We start from the raw sequence: 26,597 nt of genomic DNA, 5'->3' as shown, positions 1-26,597 counted from the left end.
GATTTTGACAATATTCGATCTTAATTTCATTCCAAACATGTACAATTGCTGCCATAAGTTCCTCTTTTGACCTGTACGTCTGATTACCAAGTTTTCTGCACATCATAGCCCACAGGTTTTCTATAGGATTCATGTCTGGAGAGTTGGGCGGCCACCAAAGTCTTTCAATATTCATATCAAGAAACCAGTTATTCACCACCTGAGCATGGTGACAGGTTGCATTATCGTCTTGAAAAATAAAGTAGTCCAAATTCTGTCCAGAAAAATTATCTCCTGCAGTTTGTAGAACTTTCCGATTCAGGATTTCCAGATATTGATCAGCCTTAACAGTCCATGTGCAAATATGCATCCTGCCAATCAATTTTGCAGAGAAACATGCCCAAATCATAACACTGCCACAAAACGTTTGAGTTTCTAAAATACAAGATTTTGCAAGTTCTTCTCACTTCCGCATCCACAGTTTAACTGAGCTGTCATTCCCCATCATCAGAAAATATCACATGTTCCCAATCTGTATCGTTCCATGCGCCATAACGTGTGACAAACTCACGTCTAGCTTTTGCATGTGCGTCAGTTAGTCTGTGTTTTTTTACTTGGGACATGTTTAGAAACACCCTGTTTCTTTAGTCGGGACACTACAGTAGCATGAGTAAGATTAACTTCCACCTTATTTTGAAGTTTATGTGCAATTTGGCGTGAACTCATTCCTCTGTTTTTCAGTGCCATGTCCTTTATCATACGATCCAGTCAAGGTGATTTCTTTTTCTTTCTGCCACAGTGACTTCTCAGTGATGATTTTCCATGTTCTTGTTAGTTTTGCAGGCAGCGGCTAATTGTGGATTGATGCATTTGAAGTTGTCGACCAATTTCTCTCTGAGAATGACCTTCCATATGCAAAGCAATAACCATTCCTTGCTTACGTGGTGAAATGTCACACTTTCTGCCCATTTTTCCGAGAAAACACGCTCAAATACACTAGACACCACCAGAACACTTCACAAATATGATAATGTATCCAAACTGTCAATAATGAACATGTAGTTGCAACATAAAACACGTCATAAGTTACACTACTAACAATCGTTTTACAGATTCCTGACAATTGATTACAAAGCCTTGCAGCAGTAACTGATTGCAACACCCTCTAGCGGACACTCCAAACACTAAATCAACAAAAGAATAACACCACACTACGTAGTGATACCAGACCAATGCTTCAATCAATTGATTTCAAGTTGTGCAGGAAAGATGCATGCATGCGAAACTCAAAATTGTCAACATCCGTAATAAGAATACAGTGATGCTATTTTTTTTTTACAGAGTGTATAATTTGTGGTTATACTTATAACACAGGGTGGCTACTCACCGGGAATTCCTCGAATTCCAGGAATTATGCGTGAATTCTACTTGATTTTTTTCCGTAGACGTGAAAAACTATAACTTTTTCTAAAGCAAATCCTATTCACATTTTATGCAAATAAAAATCATTTTCGTGATCGCTTTGCTCGCAATTCCTGCTTTTCTTGCTCTTATCAAGTTTATAACCATAGCTAGGAGGCGGTGGAAGTTGGCCCTGGGCGCCGAACTATGTAAATGAAAAATGTTGTAAATTTGATTTGTGGTTTTAAGTCCACTTTATGCACAGAAAGGCTAATTGGTACTGGGCCTACAGTTTGAAGTGGGATCTGAACTACTGTGCTGTGTGGAGAAAAAATAATTGAAATCGTTTGTTCGAACACAAATGCTTTAGCACCAACTTCTACCCCCTTTTTGTATAATTTACGAGGATAATAACATCTTTGATACTAATAATAATAATAATGATAACAACAACAACAATGTTGGTGCTGGGGGGTTCGAATCCTGGCATGGGCATGGATGTTTGTGACTGTCCATTCATCAATTTCATCATGTCACTCATCCCAATCTTCGCAAATTAGCCAAACGTGCACAAGAAGCGAAGTAAAATAAAACAAATCAATAATAATAATGTTATAACAATATTATTATTAAGACTAGGGTCATTCCATGCCAAATGAACCAATTTTAAAATAATTGGTTGCATGACCATTTTATGTTTTTTGTGATGGGTCCTGAAAAATTCTGAAATTTGGCATAAAGGAAGCCCTGTATGAACCTAACTCACAGTAAAAATCTCAACTTTTAGATTCAACTCGTTTTGGTCAATATAAGGTAAAATTCAGAAAATATAGTAACATAAGGTTTTAATACTTGACTTACCATAAAATGAAATTACAAGGTGTGACAAATGAAAATCTGCGAAATCTCATTGAAATATCTCATAGCCTATATGGCACTTTTATCGTCATGTTATTACATTCCATTTCCCAAAACCTTTTTTTAGCTAATCCTGGATTTATTTATATATATGACGAAGTATTTTATTTACTGACAAGAAGACCTGAAGAAGCGAAAGCATAGCTTCGTGAAACGTCGTCTGCAAGGATCGTTTCGACTATTATACTCACCCAAGAATGTACAGTACAATCATATAATTGAAATTATAAGAAGAAAAATGTAAATTAGTAAAAACTAATGTTGAAAAGGTCAGAATCAGTTTGATTGCTGCTACCACTTGGTCAAAAAAAAATAAAATATGTGATGAATTGAAAGTTTCTGATAATTTACTTAGGAACTTAGTGAAAGAACGAAGAATTCTGCCTGATTTAACAAAGAGAATGAATAGGAAACTGGAGCTGACAATACCAACTGGTCATTGGTAGCTACCTAATAAATCAAGCCTTTTGCAATGAGATTTCACATATTTTCAATTGTCATACCTTGTAATTTCAATTTCTGGTAGAGTCCAGCGCAGATATTTCTGCCGTGCGATGCGCGAAACAACTAAAGAAGCAGTGTTGCTAATGGAGCAGATAGAAAAATCGCTGCAGTGTGCCGATGCACAGCTGTTACGTACAACAAGTAAATTAGACAATTCAGATCTATCTAACGTTGAGTTTTAAACGTCATGCATTATACCAGGACTAGGATTAATATGTACTAACAACTGGCTTTGTATGTAGCTACATATGCAAAATATGAACTAACACATAAGTAAAATTACCAAAAATGCTGCAAAGAAGACTTCTTCATACGATTCCTTATTTGAGTGATTTCAAACAAAATAAAAAAATATATATATATTATTTTTCATTGCATTAATCCACTGGCGGCGTTCTAACTTTTCACTCCCAAAACCCGTATACACTGGTATGGAACTGCAACGTCAGATAAGAACATGCCAACGTGTTAAACTGCTACAATTGCACCATAACACTCCTCCTCAAGCAGTATTATTATTTCCTCTCTGAGAGCGGCGACAGTCGGTTGCCTTTGTCGTACATTTACAAAGGATGCCGGCTTCCACAACAATAACAAGTACATATACTGCCACTAGACGATAAGCTGTGCGGCTTTTTCTTTTGTTATGAACCAGGGCCGGCGCTAGTCATTTTGCCTCCCTGGGAGGTGGCGGCAGATGCCGTTCTATTTCGACCCCCCCCCCCCCCCGGTCATTACGCAGCAACGGGAAATTGAAAATCAATATATTCCTAACTAAAATATCAAAATATAAAATAAATAATGAGACTTCTTATGCTATTTCAATACTATTCAGCGCAAAAAAAATCTCGCTCGATCACAGTTTTCAATAGGCTTATTTTTTTCTTCTCTTCAAATTTTGCCGCTCTGGGCGATGGCACGGTTCGCCCTCCCCTTCCGCCGGCCCTGCTATGAACTTGGTCACCCATCAAAGCATGGCAATTTTAACACAGAAAACAATATGTATCGCATTAAGCAGCAAAAATGACAGCCTCCTCTATGCAATTTCTACAAGAACACGTGCCGGAGCCAGAGTTGAAATGATGTTGGAGCCACATAATTTATTTATTTTGAATAATTCCAAAATTATGAAATATGAACAATTTCTGAATTAAACCTGTTGAAATATGTAAAATTAAGTATATTTTCCTTAAATATGTAAAAGTAAGTATTTATTAAAGTTATTGGGATGCTAACACCATGACTGGCTTCCTCCTTCATGAACTCGTGCACGTTGCTTAGAATTTCCCGAGCTTGGCTATGCAAGGTTTTTGATTTCAACTTCGACAGAACTGGAGGCATTATGGAATTTAACGTTCATTAGCAAACACACACTTTTACACACACACACACGCAATACATGCACACAACGTCAAACCGGTCAAATACTTAGTATAAAATAAAAATATGGTGCTTCCAATCTAACAAAATTCACTGCCACTTTACCTGCCTTTCCCCTTCCGTGACAGAAATAGTGCTTCATTATTACAGTTGGCAACACTAGTTACTAGCTAGCCAATGAACATGCACTGCATAAAAGAAGCAACCACTACGCCGTGCTATATTGCCACATTACCGTCCCTGCCGAACGGTGGGAACCGCGAGCTGGAGCGCTATTCAATTGTTTTCAATTATGTTTGCGCGAGTGTGTCCAGGAATGGAATGACAATATGGCAACAATAGCGAAGGTTTTCGAGCAGGGTAGAACACGTGATGCTAAGAGAGAGAGGGAGACGAAACGAAAATTCGTTTCTACGCAACGGCAAATTTATGTGTGATGCACTCTAAGTCAAGTATTAAAACCTTATGTTACTATATTTTCTGAGCCTTTATTTAACCCAAATTTAAGGAAGAGAAAGAAAATACTTCATTGTTAGTATGGAATGTAGTTTAACCTTACTTTGCAATGTCAGAAATTAGGTGACATACGTTACCTTATATTGACCAAAACGAGTTGAATGTAAAAGTTGGGATTTGTACTGTGAGTTAGGTTCATGCAGGGCTTCCTTTGTGCCAAATTTCAGAATTTTTCAAGAGCACCCATCTGAGATATTTAACCTCGAAAACTGTCAAAAAATTCAATGAACGGCCATGTTTTGAGCCCATGCTGTAAAAAAGGGTTGAATTTCTAAGCACTGATATTTTATTTACAGACACCCTGTAGGCAGGTCTACACATGAAAAAAAATCAAACCTTGGACTAAACCCCTTCATTGAAAGAATCGGGCTTAAAAATCCAATTTGTTAAATATCGTTACTACAATTTCCACCATAATTTTCGTACTTGCGATGCAATTTTAAGCAAAACATACTTGAATATCATAGAAAGTACACTTCATTAGCTACAAAATGAATTTTGTTTCAAGTCTCTAGCTCTAATAGTTTTTGAGATATTAAGGTTTGTGAAAAGTGCTAAATGAGCAAAGAAAGCCATGTGCCATGTTTGAAAAAATGTCTACTCCAGGAGAACTAAAGACAATATTTTTTTTGAACATTGGTTTTGATATCTAGAAACATGTACAAACGTATGTACTAAAAATGATTTTTTTTTCTAAAATGGTCATGCAACCACCATTGGATCGTTTGGCACAGAATAACCCACTACCATTATTATTAGAAGTACATTTATCCTGGCACTTTCTCCCTGCCCGGTCAGACAAAAATTCGTGGTTGTGAATCTGATTGTAAATAGAAAGTCAGCACCTAAATTAAATATTTTAATCATATTACGTATGGCGTTTAATTGAATTATAATTTTTGGATGTTGGAATCACATAGACCCTTTATGTTATGAAGATATTTGTGTGTGGATGTTGAGAGGCGGTAATACGTAAGGTTGAAATAGAATACATCTGCTTGAATTTTTGGAAAGTTTACCTTGAAATCCAGGAATTATGCTTGAATTTTATCATGGTCCTAGAGTATCCACCCTGTAACAGTATTAATCTCCCCCCCAAAATCCTTTTTATCTGTGATTAAGATCGCTAATTAGCCTTAGTGCATATCTGTATTGAATATTCTTGTAATTTATCATAAGTAACTGAAGTCTTGTTTTCTTTTGCAGGCTAAAAGATGTGTCTGAAAAGATAAACCGATTTGGATATGTTGTGCCTCCGGCATTGAACAACTTGAAAGTGTCAGTTAAAAAGTGCGTCGTTGGTCCGTCACATTTTGCTTTCCTTCTAGAAGATGGCAGAGTGTGCCGGGTATCATTTTCTATCATTTCTGACAGATTGGACCTCAGCAAAAATGACACAAATAAAATGTAAGTACATTTGTTTCTATAGATTCAATTGATGCATATAGATTTCTTACTAAACTGAAAATCACAATTGATTAAGTGGCAGAATATGGGAAGAACATTACAACATCCTGAAATTTTCTGCTGTATGTAGCAAATATCATACCTCCAACTTGGATAACTGTAGAAAGTACTAAACATTCGTGTTCCATAGTAGTATAATGCACTTCAGAAACTAAAAATTTTCCATTTGAAATCCTTAATTTTAAAAATTAAAACTAAATGGTAATCTATTCTTGTTTTTAAGGTGTAGAAAGGAACATATAGTTTGAATAAGTAGGTACTTATTAGCTTTCAGATTCATTCTTACTGATATCAGTGAAACTAAATTTGTTTATGATGACACAAGAGTAGATGTGACTACTTGGTGAAATGGTTGCAGCAGCAAGTTGCAGCTCAGGATTTCTGTGATACCTGGAATGAACCAAAATCCACACAGTGATGTAAGTGGTGGAAGCCAGGGGCTTGCTTTGTGATTGATTGCTTCAAATTCCGAAACTAGAGATTTATATGTAGGGCCTATTTGGAGACTAATGAATGAAATTGTGCAGTATAATTTAATAACAAATTTTCATGTCAAAACTATTGAATACAAGAAATGTACATGGTTCTCCACTAGCATGCAATGGTATTTGGACATTTAATCTAGTGCTCGTCCTTATTCTGACACTACATTTTGAGGGTGCACCTTACATGGTGGATTTGAGGTGAACAAATGGTTGCGTGTTTTTGCCAGTGGTAGGGATTAAATCTACAATGGACTTATCATTTAGAGCAAATGCAGTGCCGGCCGCTGTGGTGGAGTTGTTAGCGCAGTGTGCTGTGTTGCCAGGGGTCTGAGGTTTGAATCCCGGAAGAAAAAAAAAGAGGAACACAGGGCACTAACCAACTACTCCATAGCCCCTCCAGAAACCTATACTGCAGAATCATACAGAACGTAAAATAACAGGCAACAAAAATCCCATTCTGAATGGTTTTAAAAACAATCTCTGAAGATTTGCGGTATTGCAAACAAAGAACAAGAACAATATATGTTGTCACTTGAAAGATTATGTTGCCCAAATTCATATCCTTGGAAGCTATTCCTGAAGCCTCGCTCTGAAGCTCTACAGCGCTCGCCTAGTCTTTACCTCTTGCGTTGCTGCAATTTTATAACAAATAGCAGCATTCAGTTCATCAGTTATCTGCAGGATATCGCAAGAGGATAAATCTGTGACTGAGCAGGTCACATAGCAAGATGATACTCCCCGGCAACATTTCTCTCAGAACTCCCATTAGATGCCAAATTTTCTATTATGAATGCAAGATGTCCACAATTCTACGCCATGCTGGCACATACATACATACACAGACATACTTCCCATGAACCCGGCAACACCAGTACAGTGGCAGTATGAAATCCGGGAGATCATTCTGCTGAACCCTGTAGTTTTTACTACATTTCCGTCATTATTTGTTTCAAATCGACACTGGGATGGATGATATGGTTTTGGGCCAGGTCTATGAAGGCTCCTTCTCAGATTTTCTTCATTTTTCCAGTTTGATTATTTTATCGGGCATCCAAACTTTTTCATATGCAGGACATGCAATTGGTCACAGACTATAAATAAATATAATGCCTGAAAAAAATAGAGGTTTTATATGTACTAATGCAGGCCACATATAACAATGGGCAGGCTAAATGTGGTCTGTGGAACATAGTTAAATTCTGTTGAGTTGTTGAAAGAAATGATGGAAGCCTTGTTTGAGACATTTTCAACAATCTTGTTACTAACAAATATTGACCTTCCCTTCCAAATCTACGTTTCAATCTTAGTCCTTCAAAAATGTTATTAACTTTGAGTTGAAGAGGAGTGTGCTGTAAATTATACCTGAAACGTTTCAGAGCTCTGCAGGGAAAAAGGCTCTGAGTAACAGGGTTGCCAACTTTGAAAAAATGGCATATTTGAACATGCAGGTCAAGCAAGAAATAATCATAACCTTTGCTCCATCAGCTGGCCCTTTCGTAGCCAAATGGTTAGTGCTTTTGCATTTATGGTGGGTGGTCCTAGGTTTAATTTCCAGTGGAGCTCCCAAAATTTGGGTGTTTCCCCAACATCGTCAGGACAACTGAGGAGCTATTTGAATAGAAGAATTAGCAGGCTTCAGTCTTGAGAGCCAGCAAACAGTAGCGATGGCTTTGGTGTGCTGATCATGCATCGCCCAGTGAAAAAGCACTTGGTAAACCCTGCTTTGTAAAGGACTGTTGGACCATGAAGTTTAATTTTTAGTATGCATGGGGCAGATTAAGCAGTACGGCTGATATTGATTGATTGATTAGTTAATTTTACTTCACGTTTTGTGCCTCTTGGCTAATTAGCAAAGATGGGGATGAGTGATGAAATAATGAAATTGATGAATGGACTTTCACAAACAACCAAGCCTGAGCGGGACCCTTGGCATCTCAGCACGATGTGCTAACCACTCGGCCACAGGGTTCGGCTACGGCTGATATTGGCTTATCGGTAATGTTACCTATAATTTTATTGGTCCGATATATCTATAAATATCTCATAATTTAGTGCAATACTCTTGTCATTTCGTTATAATTTTTATGGACATGCTCATGTAATTTCCATTCTGTACTTTTCTTTTGAAGTAGATATCTAAATATGCAGCCTGTTTTGCGTTGCAAAAGGTTGGTTAATCAGGTAACATACATTTATTAAGAAGGCCAATGAACAATTTGGAATTATATATTGATACTTTATCGGTATCGGCCAAAATTTCATATTGGTCCATCCCTAATTTTTAGTTTGTTCCTCCAGCAGAAGCTGGTGTTGAGCTTGATTTGAAGTTAAGTGAATGTTCATGTTTGGGAAATAAAAGAAGTGGTAGTGTGAAAAATACATGTGAGCGAAATACTAACTTTATCTGCAAGACTAACTTGTAATTAGGGATGAGAATTTATACTATTCAAAAGCAGACATTGGTAAAGTGTCACTCAGAAGCTTATCTGATAGATATGGCCAGGCTAATTCTTCAAATTAAACAAATGAAATAAAATTTGAAAAAACTCCAGGAGAGATGATGGCATCATGATATGAAAAGAAAAATAAATTTTGTTCATAGTTTGTTATTTGCATGTCATGGGCATGTAAGTTTTTGTAGAAGGCTTCTGGACATTAAAGTATTGTCATACTTTTGAACCTATTTGTGGTCTGTTATTATGTGCATAGTAATGGTATCATATTTGTACAGAAATTACAGTAGGCAACATGTGCAACCTTTGTGGCATATCTAAAGGAAAAGTCTAACAAGATGTGAAGGAGGGAGTGCAGATCATTAAACATTACAATTTTTACGCAGAAATTTTCAGCGAGAAATTGAGGCTCGCCCAGGACTTGAACCCGAGTGTCTGGCATACCGTGCCATTGCTCTAACCACTGAGCTACCGAGCTGGCCTGGCCTCGCCTGATTTTTCTACATAGTACATCTCCTGTGTGTGCCTAATCTACAATAATTAACATCTCTACGCTGGGAAGAACCAGGCAACGTCAAAGGCAACAGATCCCGTTGAGGTAGCACTGGTAGGGACGATTCCACGCAGGTAAAACAGCGATAGCGAAGAATCAGGCGAGGCCAGGCCGGCTCGGTAGCTCAGCAGTGGTATTGTATGGTATGGCGTGGTATGCCATAGACCTGGTTCGAGTCCTGGTCGAGTCTGCATTTTTCACTTAAAATTTCTGTGTAGTACATCTCCTGTGTGTGTCTAATCTACAATTACAATTTTTGTACTTTATTCATCACATAACAGCACAATATAGTTGAAAAACTGCAGTTTATTTAGCAAGTTCTGACAACACTAACCAACAGTGGTCACATTTACAGGGAAAACCAGTAGTGAAAAACATTCTGCATGGGCAACACATTCCATGGGAGTCTTGTGGCAGTAATGTTTCTCTTTCATCACCATCAAAGTAGAAGTGCTATCTTTGAGAGGTTAATAGATGAAAAGTCAACCAGACATTTTGCAATGTTCAATGGTCAAAATTAAGTACACCAAAGAAGTCAGTTTCAATTGACTCTAGTGCTTTATAAGCACTTACTGTTTCATACCATACCAGCCATGTTCTGCGGTCAACTTGAATAGAAGTGACAAAAGTAAATAAATGAACATCATTGCTTGCATGTGAAAGTACTACACGAATTGACAGCTGGAAACAGAAAGTGTGATTTGCTCAAGATGCAGGGAAATGAATAGGAGAGCTAGTTATTATATTTGCATTGTAAAATCTAGTATTTTTTTGGTTAAATTGAAATGTACCAAACTTTACTGTCCTGCACCATGCGGTCGAAGGCATAATGCTTTGGACTCCGGTGCACATGGGGGAAGCGTAACAACTTTTCTCCTGAGATTTTGGCCTGTGTATAGGACCTGTGGCCACCCACCATCGTGAGGAAATTAGGGAGCTTCTTGTTAGTAGTGTAGTCTTGTCATGGAAACCTGTAACGATGACTGGGGGTTCGTTGTGCTAATTACTGGCGTATGCAGGATTTCTTTTCGGGAGGGGCTGGAATTGTAAAGGTGGATAGTGCCAAGCTGCTTTATATGGGGGCGGATGACACAATAAGGTATTTCGTATATTTACTTTTATGCTATCAAAAATGGCAATGGGGTGTTATTTTTAGACAAGTTTCCATTTGTTTTTTTCCACAATTTTAGGGGTCTGTAGCCACCCATACTTTACTAGTGTACGATATACTTGCTGTTGTTGATTTCAATTTCCACCTTAAGATTATGCCAATTGTTATTAGAAATGATTATGTAAACTTTCTTATGATATTTATTGTGCATTGTGTACCATTGCAGCAACAACAAAAATTCTGGATCTGGATCAAGCAGGCAGTTGACAAGGACACGAGCCCGGATCATGAGATCCAATGCAATTAGGGGCAGAGGCACGGGAGTCATCATGGGTGGATCAAGGCCTTTGGTGCCAGCTCCATACGTTCCTGAAGAATTGGTCTCCCAAGCACAAGTTGTCTTGCAAGGAAAAAGCAGGAACCTGATTATTAGAGAATTGCAGGTAAATATGACAGAACATTATTTGTGTAAGGGCTGAGCCAGATACCACCTTGACCCTATACTGATACCAGTGCTAGTATTTCTTTCCGAATCATATTTAAAGTATTTCAGATGATATATAAATTATATATTATTGTTTTAAACTGAAACTGTATCATATCAGTGTATCAAAGATTTGCTTTAAAATTATAATCTTTGTGCTATCAAGCCAACCATTGGCATTCCTTGTATCGCCCCTCCCATTAAGAAGTAGTCATTTTATGTGGCTTCGTGTTGGACACAGCTGTCTCGCCTACGGTCACCACTTGCTGCAAGGACTGGACCCTCCAGTGTGTCTTTGTGTGTGTGTGTAGTTTTATTTTAAATGTTCAGTGAATTTGTGTCAGATGTGCAGAATTTACTTTCTTCAAACAAACTTTTAATCTTCCCAACTGTTTAAGATCCATATTGGGAGATGATGACACTGTTTTGACAAATGTTTATACCTTTTTTTAGAAGACGCACACTGTTTCCAAGGAAGTTGTTATACTCACCTTATCTTTTTAATCTCTTGTGTTTGTCCTGTGCAGGTCCCTTCACTACCTTTGTCTTTTTTTCTTTCACAATTGATTCTTTAGCCCCCCCCCCCCCCCACCTTTTAACATTTGATAAGAGAATGTTTTCCTTGTATACTTTCGAGGGTGGAAAATGGCCATATGTGCAGAGCACCAAATATTTTAACTCATTCATTCATATTCACGGAATCCCGATTTTACGTTCCCAGAATTTAAATTTTCCCACATTATACATTCAGTCTTGATGGTGCCACCATAGCAAAATGTTGTAAAATTTTCCTTGAATTTACATTTTTTTCAAATTTGAAATTTTTTCAGCCTGGTTCCATGAAAAACATAAAATTGAAGTTTCACTGTATTTAATTACAAAATTCATTTCTCCCCTCAATGATCTTGCCATAATAATAAGTATTATGCTTTTTGCGTATTTTTCAGGATATTTAGACTGCAAAACTTGCATTTTTGCGGAACGTGCGAGATTCCTGGACCATGCAAAAGTATCAGCCAGTATCATTTATTAAATTTCAACCGATACTTTCTGATACCAACACATTGGCATTGGTGCCAACTTAGCTGTACTAAAAGCAATAGTGCACATTGGAAGCATTTTTATGCTATCAGCACAAAATTTTGTGATTCAACTTCTCCTGCTCGTTAAATAATTATTCATGCATACTCCATGCTTGTACATTAAAGAAGGGCTTGGTATGTTTTGTGCAGAAGTATTCAGCCTGCGGAGGTAGGGCCCTTGCATTGATTGGTTGCAGAAAATATAACTGGCAGTGGCAACCATGATTTTACTGCATGTTTGATGAAAATTGCCATCTTTTCAAGGGTTTGTGGCATGCAGACAATACCCCAAGGAGGATAATGTTTTGAAAAATTATTTATCTTGATGCTCTTAACACACCGTGAAAGTTTTTTTGGTGTTGTACAGCAACACCCTGAATGTTTGTGTGTTAAAACTACTGGGTGATATATTGTCCAGATGATATAATGCGATATTGAAAAAAATATATTGTCCAGGAGATATCAACTAGATTATATATTATAATTATGTATTGGCGATATATATCGTGTCGCTGATGTATCATCACGATATTTTGGCGATATATATGTTGTGTCGGCAATATATCATCATGATATTTGATGATATATATATCATGTTGGTGATATATTGTCATGATATTTTAGCAATGTGTATCGTGTCAGTGATATATTGTCATTATTAGGGAGCGGAAGTTGATGACCTAAAAAAATATAGGTATATGACCTATAGAATGTCCTAAAGAATGGGAAAAAATTACGTAAAAAATGCAAAAAATTACCATTAAATTTGTTAGTTTCAGGTTAAAAATTGAAATGAAAAGGAAATTAAACAAAATGCAATCTTGCTTTAAAAAAAAGGTCACCAAATGATACCACATGCACATTCACACGGAAATACTGCAACCTAGACTGAGATTTAAGGAACACCTTCTTGACACTAGACACAAGTTTGTCTACCTCTGGAAAATGTCTGCGTACTTCCTCACACACCCTGTGCAAGGCATGTGTGAGACAAGTAACGTGGACCATTTTCTTGTAGAATGCCTTTACAACCTTTCCTGCCTTTACTATGTAAGGTGCAACATCTGACACAAAAACGAGAACACTATCGTGCACAATTCCCTGAGGCCATAGAAGATCGAACAACTTACAAATAACCTGATGGTTGACTTTTTCCAGCACTTCTGTCGTCAGCAGAAATATTTGTCCAGCACAGTGTTCTTCCAGTGTACCAACCAGCACATTCGCAACAAAATGACCCTCTTCATCTGTAGTTTCATCAATGGAGACGAAAATCTTCTTGTTTCGAACTTGATAGCTAATCCTTTCCATGGTCAGGTTGTAACATGCATCCAAATAGCCTTTGTGCAAATTTGACTCGTCAGGAATGTTACGCCCTGTGTATTGTTCGAGGAACTCTCGTAATGCAGGGCTGTCCATCTTTTTCAGTGGGATGTTTGCAGAAATCAGAGCTTTGCAAACATCCTGATAAAACTAAAGATTTGGAGGAGACACTCACACTTTGTCCAAGGAGGTGGGAAGGTTCTTTTTTTCCTTCCCCCCGAGCTGCTTTAAAATGTTTCCCTCCCAATGTGTTGCTGTACTGGGAAACTTTTCTCGGCGATCACCGTCACCTCATAAAGCTTACAAAATAAGACACTGCCGTCTGTGCTGAACACGGCATTGCCATATTTACTGATGAGTTTGCGCAAGAAACCCGATCGACAAGGTTTTTACTTTCGGCATGTTCTGTACGCGACACACGACTTGCAACTGAATTGGGTGGTGGTGATTGATCGGTCATTTGAGCAGCCCCCTCCCCCCACTCGAACATTGCAGTTTTCTCCAGAAAAAAATGCATGTGAGGCTCTGGAGTTCACCCAGCCTCTACTAAATTGATAGATTAAGGCAACGCTGAGAGGTAAAGGTAGCCAGAGAGATCATGGTTCTGATCACATCAACTCTAAAAAATCCGCAAGATTGGGAATGTATGGGACCTGTCTATATTCCCTGTGTCTTCATAGCATGGTGCCATGAGCACAGGAAAATTTACTTTAATTTACCTTAACACCACTAATGATATCGGCTCAGCTATGATTACATGTACTGGGGAATTATAATGATTGGCATTACTTGTGTTCAATTTCAAATTTTGTCATTACCTGAACCAAGTTTTGTAAATTTTCCAGTCTTGTATTAATTAATATTACATGTTTAAGATCATATTTCAAAATGTATTGCTTTTCCTTAGTTGGAATCATGGCTTTCTTAGACCATATTTGTCAAAAAATAATGTTATAAAAACGTTAGCTGGCTCCTGAGGAAAAAAGAAGACTGGCACCTGACTTGGTTTTAGTTTTTCCTACCACTGGTTGGTTATCAGTAATAGTAATTTTTATACCTGTAGCAGCAAAACTTTCCTTCAGTCCATCTCTGCTCTAAAGAAACAAACGGGATAGTGTTTATTTAAATGTGGATTTGGAAAACTTGGAATTTGTTAAAATACTAATTTTCTCTTCTTTGCAGCGTACAAATCTCGATGTGAATTTGGCAGTGAATAACTTGCTGTCTCGCGATGATGAAGAAGGTGACGAAGGAGACGATCCTCCAGATTCCTATGTTCCCGAAGATCTCATCTCTCTCCTTGATGGTGGTATTCATGCAGACCATTCAAGCGTAATTATTGATGCAGATGCAATGTTTTCAGAGGATATGTTTGGCTACTCTGCTATGAGAAAGTAAGTAATCTTGTTACACTGATCCGAGTTTGGCTGAAAGTGTAATTGTATGTAATCAGGGTGGCGACAGACCTGGAAAACCTGGAAAACCGGGAAAAGTCAGGGAATTTGAGGTGTCAAAAAAAGTCAGGGAAATGTCAGGGAATTTCGTCATCATTGACTTCGAACACTCTGTTGACGAAAATTGTTATAACTCGGGCACTATGGGAGCAAGCTACTTCGGATAACTTTTGTTTTTCAGCTAAAACATCAGTGCATGCAACGGTGTACAATTTCCAAACCGGACCGAGGAAGGGGGTTTTGGGGGGCACGTCCCCCGAATTTCAATGGAAAAAACAAAAATCTGGAGTTTGCCCCCACTTCTCCCGCTATTTTGGGAAGAAGTAGCAAACTTTAGTATTATTTTCAAAGAATGGACACTTCTCAAGAGAATGAAACATGTTTTATGTTCTTGGGTGCCATACAAGTTGAATAATAAGCCAATTTTTTTTTTATTTTTTTTTTACGAAAAATAACTATTTGCATTTTTGGAGGAAAATTGTTATAACTCGGGTACTATGGGAGCAACCTACTTCGGATAAGTTTTGGTTTTCAGCTAGAACATCAGAAAATGCAACGGTGTACAATTCAGAACGCTGAACCGAGGAAAGGGGGTTTGGGGGGAGCGACTACCGAATTTCAATGAAAAAAAAAAAAATTAAAAATCTGGAGTTTACCCCCCCTTCTCCCGCTATTTGGGAAGAAGGTGCGAACTTTAGTATTCTTTTCAAAGGATGGACATTTCTCAAAAGAATGAAACATATTTCATGTTCTTTGGTGCCATACAAGTTGAATAATGAGCCAAAATGTGAAAGAAACTCTGTTCGGAAATGTGGCATGGATATGTTGCAGAGAGCGGGGGGGGGGGGGGGGCGGGGCGGTGAGGTTGGTCATCAATATGAATTTCCCAGGCTTGCTCCAGACCTGTGTCCGAGTTTCCACACAAACATAAGAGTATGAAGGTCCAAAAAGCACATTCATTTCGTAATCAGCACCATGATACCATATGGTATCATCGGGCCAGTACGACCTTACTCTGATGATACCATCGTTGGTATCATCGGAGGAGTAAAGGTTAAGCCTCTAAATATTATGTTATTATGTGGAAAATGCATTGAATTATCATTTTTTCTTGTCCGTATGGGAGTAGTAAGGGGACCTGTCGACAGATGGAGGGGATAAGAGCGGGTGGCGCCGTCCGATAGTTGTCGGACATCGTAGTAAGGCATTTTGTTGGGCAAACTGAAGGAACATGGAAACAAATATGTTCCATTGATACATACGATTTTTGTTGAATATCGCCACCCGACAAAGTATCTCACTACAACATGCAACAGAAATTGAATGGACTGAAACATCCAACAAAAATCGCATGCATAAACAAGAAGAGCTTTAGACTGAAAATATGCTGCTGGAATTTTATTACTCTTCTGGCTCACTTCACCTTATTGAATGTAGCAGTGCTTGCGAAGGCTTTCTTTTATAATCCTGACGTATTACTGGTTTCGCACAAGTTAACATACGTTTACAATGACATTGCAATATTCTTAGATATCAAGAAGAATCCAACCAAACGGGATATATATTAAATACTATCACGAAAAAGTGAAACATAAAACTGCATTGGTGAACGTTTTAAAAATTGGCAAGTGCATGCTCCCAACCTCAAATATACTGCAACACTAGTATTGCAATGAAATTAACGCCACTCTCTGTCCTGTCTGTTTAATCTCGTGAGAGATGGTCTTAAATCTCTCACTGAGTGAAGTTAATGTCCAATATTATGAAATAAAATACTAATAATAAATACGTAAATATTCTAATATCATATTTACTCAAATTATTCAATCATAACAGCAAATCACTTTCTTCAAGAATTGACTTTTCTCTGCCAGCCCTGCTAAATTTTCACTTTCCATCTACTGATTTATACGAGGGGTGGCCAGAAAGTAATTTCCAATTACTAGGTACATTGATTTTTTGCAAACTCCAAAACCGTGAAAAATGGTAATTGCTGCGAAATTATGTTTAGGAATGTGCAGTGATGTCTGGACACATTTTTCGCCCATTCGAAATATCGAAATAATGCGAATTATAGGCATTTTTAGCGATTTTTTTTTAAAGAAATGCCCTAAAACAATGAAAAATTCCATGAAATCCAACACCCTTGTCTTTTCTAGGCCATGTTTGTGTACATAGAACATGTAAGTTTTCCAACATTTTACTCAAGAGTAAACTATAGAGTTATACGTACGTGGAATAATTCCGACAGCCACATTAAATCATTTATTTCCCACGATTTTTTCAACTTCTATCAAAACCATTTGCATCACAGAGCAAAGTGGCAGGGTTCTAACAGGAGATCGAGTGTGTATCTACCGTCAGACGGGAGCCACATCTTCGAATTTGTCGCACGAGATATGTTTTGAATTACCAAGCTAAGTGCGCACTATCGGCATTTGTCGAGTGAGTAATAATGGAGCTCAGTCGTTAGGGCATCTGACTACTATGTGAGAGACCCGGGGTCGATCCCCTGCGGGGGAGAACCGGGATGTTTTCCACCTATTCAAACTGCTCCGGCGCCCACCCAGCATCATATGAAGCTGGTACCTTGAGGAAACTTTGAGGGATAAAGGTAGCCAGGAGTGTGGTGCTGATCACATTACCCCCAACTTCAGCCGTGATCAAGAAAGTGTGGGGCCCTAACTCCACACCAAAATTCCATTATCTAAAATCCTTACCTTAAAATTAATAAAGGGGTATGGAAAATAACTTTCCCAAAATAACTTTCAAGATATCAAACTCTCGCGAAGAGCCATAAGCCATGTGACTTACAATTTGAAACAGTAGTTTAAAAACATCATGAAGGTATAATTTTAGATATTTGCCAGAAAATGTGCTAAAATGAAAATGTGAATTTTGGGAAATATTTTCGGCCTAATCACCACCGTTGTTCTGGCATGTGTCGCAGCATGGCACTAAATTTTGTATGCCCATGGTATATGTGTCTGACAGCAAAGACTGGAACTATCTCTACAGCAATGTAGCTGTCAAATCGTTGCCTTGCCAGAAACCTCTTCAGTTAAACAAAGAGATGAAAGTAGGTACATTCAAGGCCAGCGCTGTACAGGGAGTGGTCTAAGATCTCTCACCTGAAGTGATGCAAAGGGCCCGTGTGTACTCAGCTCTATGGGGTTATGTTTGTGCACATTCGATTGGCCTTCCGTGAATTGTCTGCACCATCGTCTGACCATACTATCACGCACGACGTCCGGTCTGCACAACTCACACGATTGCTCTGTGCCAAATTCTGAGCGTGCAATGTAGGCTACATCGCAGTCGGTGAGAGACTTTATGAGAACTGCAATCTTTAACCTACAACCGTCCTAAACCGGCTACATTGCAACTGTACCAGATTACAGCTACATGCCACTTCTTCCTGCCTGTATGTGTGTGTGTCGCTCTCCGACCACTAGTGTTGCGTATAGGCACTATTGGAGCTTTTTCAGGATGCCCCTCGTATATGAACTTTCAGAAGTTTTTATTATTAGAGTGTTCCTGTTTTAATGTGTTGGTTAGCTAAATCAGGTACCTATACAATGCAATTCTATAAATTCCTTGCGTTAAATTTCTAATACTTACATACCCTTTTCGTCAGCATTAATGGTATAACTGCACGTTGTCAGTTTCACAGTACTTCACTTGGATATACTGTACTGAAGCAGAAATCCCATCGATAATGTAAGGAAATATGACACTTTCTTTTGTTTGATTCAGTTGTTTCACTTATATGCAAGAGTTAAGTTGTTTGCTTTACAGAGAAGAGAGAAGTAGCTTTATGCATTGAAAAATGAGTCCGCACTCATGGTTCTTGCAAGCAGAGGGTTCCAAACCTCAGTGGAAATATCAACATATAATACCGAGAATGTATAAGGAGACTGATAAATTACAAATTGTATTTCTTAATCAATCACTCTTATCTCATTTAGTCGTAACTTTAAAAATAATCAAGTATTTTATTTTAAACTTACTGCGTATGACAAAATTCCATAATCCTTACTTAGCTTGTGAATTGTAATAATTTTCCAAATTCATTATTTTGCAGTTTGAATTGAAATCATAGAGAATAGAGAAATTAAGTCAATTTAATAGAAGATAATATTAGTACTTAGCAAAACCATACGTGGATCTGTATGAGTTTATTATTTCCATTTGCAAAAACATCGATTTAGTTTAGTTTGTAATTGTCAGGGAAAAATTTAAATTTTGTCCTGGAAAACCTGGAAAAGTCAGGGAATTTCATTTCTGCTTGTTTGTAGCCACCCTGGTAATAAATTAACTTGTGGATACTTGGAAAAAAGATAATCCTCTGTTATCAATTAATATGGTTCCATTAAATTTAAAAAAAAAAAGAAATCCTTGTGTAAGAAGAAGCTGCAAGATAGGTTATGAAATTGATAACTCTGCCCCAAAATTATGTGGAATAGTTAGTTAATATGAGTGGATAAAAGTACATTGCTTTTGTAAAATGGAGCTGCCACAATAAAGTGAAAATTAATGAATTTTTAGGAAATCGTACTTTGAATATCTGTTTTTAATTACTCAATGCAAACCAGAGAAATGATGCAAACAACACATTTTATTCATGATTGGGAAAAGAGAGACGCGGTAGTATATAAATACGGAGAAACTAGTACTCACTTTTATCCGCGAAGCTGTTTTTTCTTCTTTTTCGATTAATTTCAGTGGCCACTGCCACCATCCTCGTTAATGAGACTTTTAATTCACTTAGAGAAACAAAGTAAGTTTTCTTTGATGCACCAATTCAAAAAGTTTTGTTCTGTTAGTTCAATCAACTTCCACATGCACACACCTGGTGATATGTACGGTATCTAATCGATATTCCAACTCTGTCCAAACCCATTGTAGCATGTCATCGTCAACTGTGGCAACAGCATCAGTTATTCTGCCCCTCAACTCAGCAACATCGATCACGGGCATTCTCTACACTATGTCCTTGACATAACCCCATAAAAAGAAGTCCAGGGGTGTAATGTCAGGGGATCTAGGAGGCCAGGGAATTGGACCATTTCTCCCAATCCAACGCTGTGGGAATTTCCTGTCGAGGAGATATCTGACGTCTAAGGCCCAATGTGGTGGCGCTGAAAGAAAACACTTTGTTCAAGTTCATTCAATTGTGGTATCAGGTACAGTTCGAGCATGTCAAGATAATTTGCAGCATTAACTGTTTCTTCGGCAACAAAGAATGGCCCTATAATATGGTCAACCAACATGCAACACCAAACATTAACTTTGCGACTTTGGTTGAACCCCTGATGCGCACAATATGTTTATTAACTTTCCCACACACATGAAAAGTGGATTCATCAGAGAACGTCACTTTCCTCAGAAAATTTTCATCCTTATCAATACTTGCAAGAATGTCCCCAGGAAATTTTGTGCGTTTTGGCCTGTCGTCTGGTTTGATCTGCTGTAACAATTGCAGTCGGTATGGAAACAACTGAAGGTGCTTTCAGAGTACCCTGTGTACTGTCGTGCAAGGGATTTGCAGCTCCTGTGATGCCTTGCGAATAGACTTCTGCGGTGAATGCTGCAAAGTCTGTCAAATTATTTCCGTATCGTCTTCACTTGTTCTTGGCCTTCCTACGTGGTGCTTCAAATCCACACTGCCTGTCTGCATGAAGTTGCTGTACCATTTTCTTATGGATGGCCGAGAGGGTGGTGTTTTCCCCGTATCGTGTTCTGAAATTTCTCTGGACTTGGGTGTCTGACTTGGTTTCAATATACCAAGCCACACATTGCACTTTTTCCTGTGCAGACTCCAGTTCTCAAATTATGTTGATCCTGCCACCTGGAAAGACAAGGAAGTTATTCATTATGTAAGAGAACAAAACTTTTTGAGTTGGTGCATCACATAAAACTTACTTTGTTTCTCTAAGTGATTTACAAGTCTTGTTATATGACATTCAAGTTGTAAAGTACCTTTTACGACACCCTGTATTACAAAAATATGTAGCATGATGATGTGTATTGTTCATAATATTGTAATTCGCTGCAATTTGTCATTTTTGCTTGGCTACATATGAAGAGAAAAACTAATTACATAAAAACACAGACTGTAATCATGAGAGAGTGATCTGGAAATTTATTTAAAAGTAACTAGAAAGCTGGAAAACTCGGGGGGGATTTGGTTTTGCGAAGTAACTGAAAACCTTGTCATGTGTGCTATTTTTTCTTTTATTTTTGATTTTGCTAAGATTTACAATTATTATTTGCAATACTTTGTGGATAATTTAATTTGACACTTTTTTTTTATATAGCCGAGGCAGTTCAAGTAGTCGTCGTCCCACAGATAGAGATGGAGATCGAGACAGAGACAGGGATAGAGACAGTTTCTCACGATGGAGAGATCGTCAGTATTTTGGACCTCGGAGATGGCTAGAATCTGCTCTTAGAGACTCCCCTTGGGTTGAGAAAGATCCAGGTAACTACATATTAGTATTCCTGAATAATAATATGGTCACAATCATTTTGGTAACTGGTTTTTTACTCTGAGATACATTTTTATAATGACTGAGAACTAGCATCAACGAAAGAATTTTCAAGTGAGGTTATTTGACAGAGTTTTCCAGTACAATAAAATCCTTCACATACTGGAAAATGTACAGAAATGATTTGTCTCATTTCTATATTTTAAATTCAGACTTTTTAGGTTTTATTATGAATATTATAATTTGTCACAAACTTGACATTTCGTCTCTTTGAAGGAAGAAATATCAACCATCACAATTACATTTCCCAATTAATTAATGGAAAACTTGATGTACCATATTTATTATCTAAAATTATTTTAAAGACACGTTATTATGTATTCCAAAACAACTATTCTGCAATTCTGTCACTTCTTATTTTAGACATAATAAGTATTTTAATTTTCTTATATCCCAATACGGTCATAATCCACTGGAGCCTAAAGTGTATATCACCAACCCTGAGACCTTCTGTAAACAAACTGTCTCACCGATTCGATGTATCACTCCGCGTCAGCTGATTCATGACCGCAATGATCTGCTGTTACACTTATAGTTCGCCGCACCTATTCATTTTATATAAGAGCCTCTGAATGTGAGAATCCGCTCTCAAAACATCAGACGAATATGCAGCCGCATACATTGATACTCTCCCGGTCATTCTCTCTTTCATAACCCTTAAAACTGCAGACACTGACACACCACTGCACTGGGATACCAACTTAACCACTTCATTTACTGGTTTCTCAGGATACCACTGACAGAACGTTACATAAATATTGAGTAGAATCTGTTTCTCATCCCTTTTCAAAGGCTGTTCTTGCTGGTGTTTTGAAAACAAGCTCGGAGAACACTTGAGACCTTCCCGCACGCATAGAACTCGGCATGTTATTTTTCTAAGGATAAGTCAGGCAATATTACTAAGTGGCACTACTTCCTTGCTGTTCACATGATTATTTTTTGAAAAAACCCGATGTTATAAAATATCATTATGTACACAAATCTCTAAGCTCATTGAAAGTTACAATGCATATTCCTACAAAATGTTCACACTTATCTTGCCTTGCCATGTCACCAAGTTATTTTACGAAGTGTACTATATTTGGCAGAACAAAAATCGTTATTAGGATGCTTGTCAAAGTTTCCAACCACAATAAATTTACGAACTTTCTTTGTCTTGTTTTGATCATCATCACCAATATATTTATTGGACTTACAGCAATGCATATGGCTGTTTATGCCCATTATATATTTTATTTACATAAGATACAATTTACATAAAATCTACAAACAAATTTCAAATACACTCCTATCTATATCATCCTTAGAAATATACATTACCATGTTATATCATTTTGTCTAAAAAAATGCAAGTAAAATAATTTAATTCGCATGCAAGAAAGAAGCCAAATTTATGGGAAATTATTACTGGTGCAAAGAGTTAATCATAAAGGTGAAGCAATAAGTAAAAAAAGAAAGAGCATTGGGTTTAAAGTGAGACGTCATTTGCGGCAGCGTATCCCATACTACAAATTGGCCGTTGTTTTACCTTACGTAATGAATCCTGTAACAACACTGGATTTTTGTGTGGATTATTTTACTTCTATGAGTTTGCAATGCTTTCTGCATGCACGTGGTTTTGTTTACAGAAGGTCTCAGGGTTTGTGATTTGAACTTTAGTAACCTTTTATTGTGATAATAACGTGTGTAATTTTACTTTTAACTGTTTTTATAACATATGTAATTCCATTGTACTTTTCAAATTTGTATTTTTCTTTATTTTAACGAAATTGGTCTTCTCACTATATTTTTTCATTTAGTATACATTTTAATTTTGTTTTCTTTTTAATTGTAATATTGTGTATATGTCATATGTCATCACAAACTGCTGTATTTGGCGCTGTTTTTCAGGAGTAAAATCAAATAAATAAATAAATAAGTGTGCTACTTTGATGGTGACTGTAGTTTTCATAGTGTAATGTGATAAATGTTACAATAAAAGGTATTCTGTTGCAACTATAACATTTCCTTCAAATATAAGATAATTGAAACAGATGTTAATAACATTTGACAAAATAACAGGGTTCTCCTTTGCCATCTAATAATATCAATCAAATTTGAACAATTTTTAAGCTCTACATGTCACATTAAAGTCATGTACCGTATTTCACAGCATAATCGTCGTAGATTTTATGCCAATTCTTTGTGTGTGTGTGTGTGTGTGTGTGTGTGTGTGTGTGCGTGCGCGTGTGTGCGCGTGCGTGCGTGCATGCATGCATGCCTGCATTACTGGTATTTCAAAATTATTTATTACCAGTTCTCTATGCCAACTGTCTTTGGTGCAAGATTAGCATACATGGAATACTCATGAATATAAGAAAAGAAAATTGACTAGTCCAAATCACATAATTTCTTCATCACACTTTAATTAACATGTTTAGCAAAAATATTACACATGAGATAATTTACTACAGTGTTGCAAAGTACGGATGTACAAAATTCAATTTTCTGTGTCCAAAGATTCTGCATTGCTACGAGGGTCATTCCATGTCAAATCATCCAGAATTTTGTGAAAATGTCACCCACCATCCCAGATTTTGATGAAATTCGGTATACTTATAGAATTTTTAATGCTGATTACAAAAATGACAATTCTTTTTAAAATCTCCGTCTACGCCACTTGCGGCTCCACTTTGAATGACACGCATTAGGTTATAAATGATAGTATCTTCCTTCAGGTTTGCCGTAGAAACTTCAAGTTTCTTTTCTTTTGTTCAAAATAGTGTAAGCTTTCATTTTAATAAGGTTTCAGATGATTGTATTAATAACCATGTATTTTTATGTATAGTTTCATGTATTTTTTTAGAAGAAAAAATGACTAACTTCAAGATCAAATTTCGTGCAATGCCCCCCCTTCAATTTCCCCCCAATTTTATATGTAGGTAGCTCAAAGTGTGTACTAATGCCTGATGGAAAAATTGGGATGGGCGGTTCAGAGACAGGGTGATAAAAAAATAATTTGCATCAAATGACATTAAAAGTTAATCTTATTAAAAATGCTTATGTATTTAGCACAAAGCCTGAAGTACAATATGTTCTAAGGTATAATATTCAAAATTTCTGTTCACTATGTGTGAAGGTAAGCATAGGCGTAACCTGGCAGGGGCAAAGGGAAGCATTTGCTCCCTCCAATATTCATAAATTACATTAAATTTACAAATAATAATTGCAGCGGAACCCCGAATTCAAGTTCCTTGATTTTACATTGTCCTGCATTCTATATTCAATCTTGGTGGTCCCAGCATAGCAAATTGCTAAGATATTTTCCCCCGTTTTACATTTTCCCGCATTCTAAGATTTTTCAGCTTGGTCGCCTGAATAACATAAAATCGAGGTTCCACTGTGTCTAAGTCAATTTCAACTGTCTTCATTTTTTTTAAGAAATATAATCATCATTATTAGCATTCCCAAGTTTAGCAAATTATGTTGGAAAATATTCTTTTTGTGCATTTTATCTCAATATGGAAGTTCTATTTTTGGCTACTCTTCACGGGGATACGTAATATGAAGTTAGAATTAATAATACACATTTGTGCTGATTGAAGTTTTTCCATGGAGATTTTGCCATACCACAGAAACTCTTGTGACGGGCTAGCTAGCTGGAACAGTTAAAACAAGTGCGGCAATGATGTACCAATTAGAAATAGTATTCAAGGCATAAATTTCTTATTAATCATGTAAGGTGAAATGACAAAACTCGCAGTACAATGTGTCAGCGATTGCAAAGTACTAAACAACAGAACCAGGAAAGTTAAGTATGCACTATTTTGAACTTAGGCTACAGGTTCGGTAAGTTACTTTTTACAAGTAACCAAGTTACAGTTACTCATTTAAAAAACTACCTCAGTTACAGTTACTGGTACTTTGAAAGTAATTATGAGTTACTTTACAATTACTGTGAAATTAACTTACAGTTAATGATCAGTGATTTGTGTAAAAAGTACACAAAATCAATGATCATGAAGACTTGAGTGTTTTCTCGTATTTATGTTTCTACTACATAATATGCCTTCATATATTTACATTACTACTGCAAATAAATGATGGAACACAGAGTCAGCTTTGCTTGAACGATTTTAATTAAGAAATCATTAGTATGCTAACCACGGTATATTGAATATGGTGTCATTGATTCCACTTGCACCTATTTCTCTCTCCTCCATTCCAAGATCAACAAGGTCCACTCCTTTGACAATGACATTGTCCTAGCTTGCGAACCACATTCTAAACGAACGCAGCAGACCACCAAAAACACTGAACTTTTCACATATAATTAAAAATGAATTGAAGTAAAGCGTGGATGTTCTACAGTCAGCATGCAACAAAGCATAGCTTCCTTGCCAGGCCAGCAATTCCTAAATAAAAAGTAACTGTTACTTGCAACCAGTTACTTCGAAACACTGGTTGTTTAACAGTCAATGCAAAACTAATAAGAGCTGATGAAATACGTTTTGTGTAACTGTGTGGTTTGACTGTTGTGAAGAAGTTTCTGAATTTAAACTCTAAACAGTTATGTAGTAGCTTGTGTGTGTGACTAAAACTTGTTTGTAAGATTGCTTCAAAAGTCAATGGGGAAAAAAGGAAATGCAGCAATTAAATTCTTCCATCCACTTGATCCATCAACTTCCTACTACTGGCCACAAAATATTCTGTGTCCAGTGGACATTAACAACACAAATGGAAGGACATACTGTATGTACTTAGTGATAAGTCAAATATTTTAGAGTGTTCGAAATGGTCAAAATATTATTCTAAAATGTGAAACTTTAGCAATGCGTAGAGTACAATAGTGTTATTATTAGTACTATCTTCATGAGCGTAACTTGGGAACTATCCTTGGGTTGAAAGAATCACAAAGTTTTCTGCCCCATAAAAATAGTGTCCAAGATTATTTGCT

General features: G+C 37.1%; 1 protein-coding gene across 2 annotated transcripts in view; it reads left to right on the top strand.

The window, feature by feature from the left end:
* hyd (E3 ubiquitin-protein ligase hyd) overlaps positions 1–26,597 on the top strand; it is a 191,947-nt gene that overhangs the window by 13,909 nt on the left and 151,441 nt on the right. For both annotated transcript variants that reach the window (XM_083112520.1, XM_083112519.1), the window contains exons 2-5: positions 5,905–6,105; positions 10,994–11,210; positions 14,839–15,050; positions 21,431–21,594. In XM_083112520.1, coding sequence (XP_082968646.1) covers positions 5,905–6,105; positions 10,994–11,210; positions 14,839–15,050; positions 21,431–21,594 — 794 coding nt within the window. The remainder of the gene's footprint in view (positions 1–5,904; positions 6,106–10,993; positions 11,211–14,838; positions 15,051–21,430; positions 21,595–26,597) is intronic.

This window comes from Lepisma saccharinum, chromosome 26, assembly GCF_977018435.1.
Source record: "Lepisma saccharinum chromosome 26, izLepSacc3.1, whole genome shotgun sequence".
NCBI classification, from domain to species: Eukaryota; Metazoa; Arthropoda; class Insecta; order Zygentoma; family Lepismatidae; genus Lepisma; species Lepisma saccharinum.
This window is presented reverse-complemented; position numbering and strand designations above follow the sequence as displayed.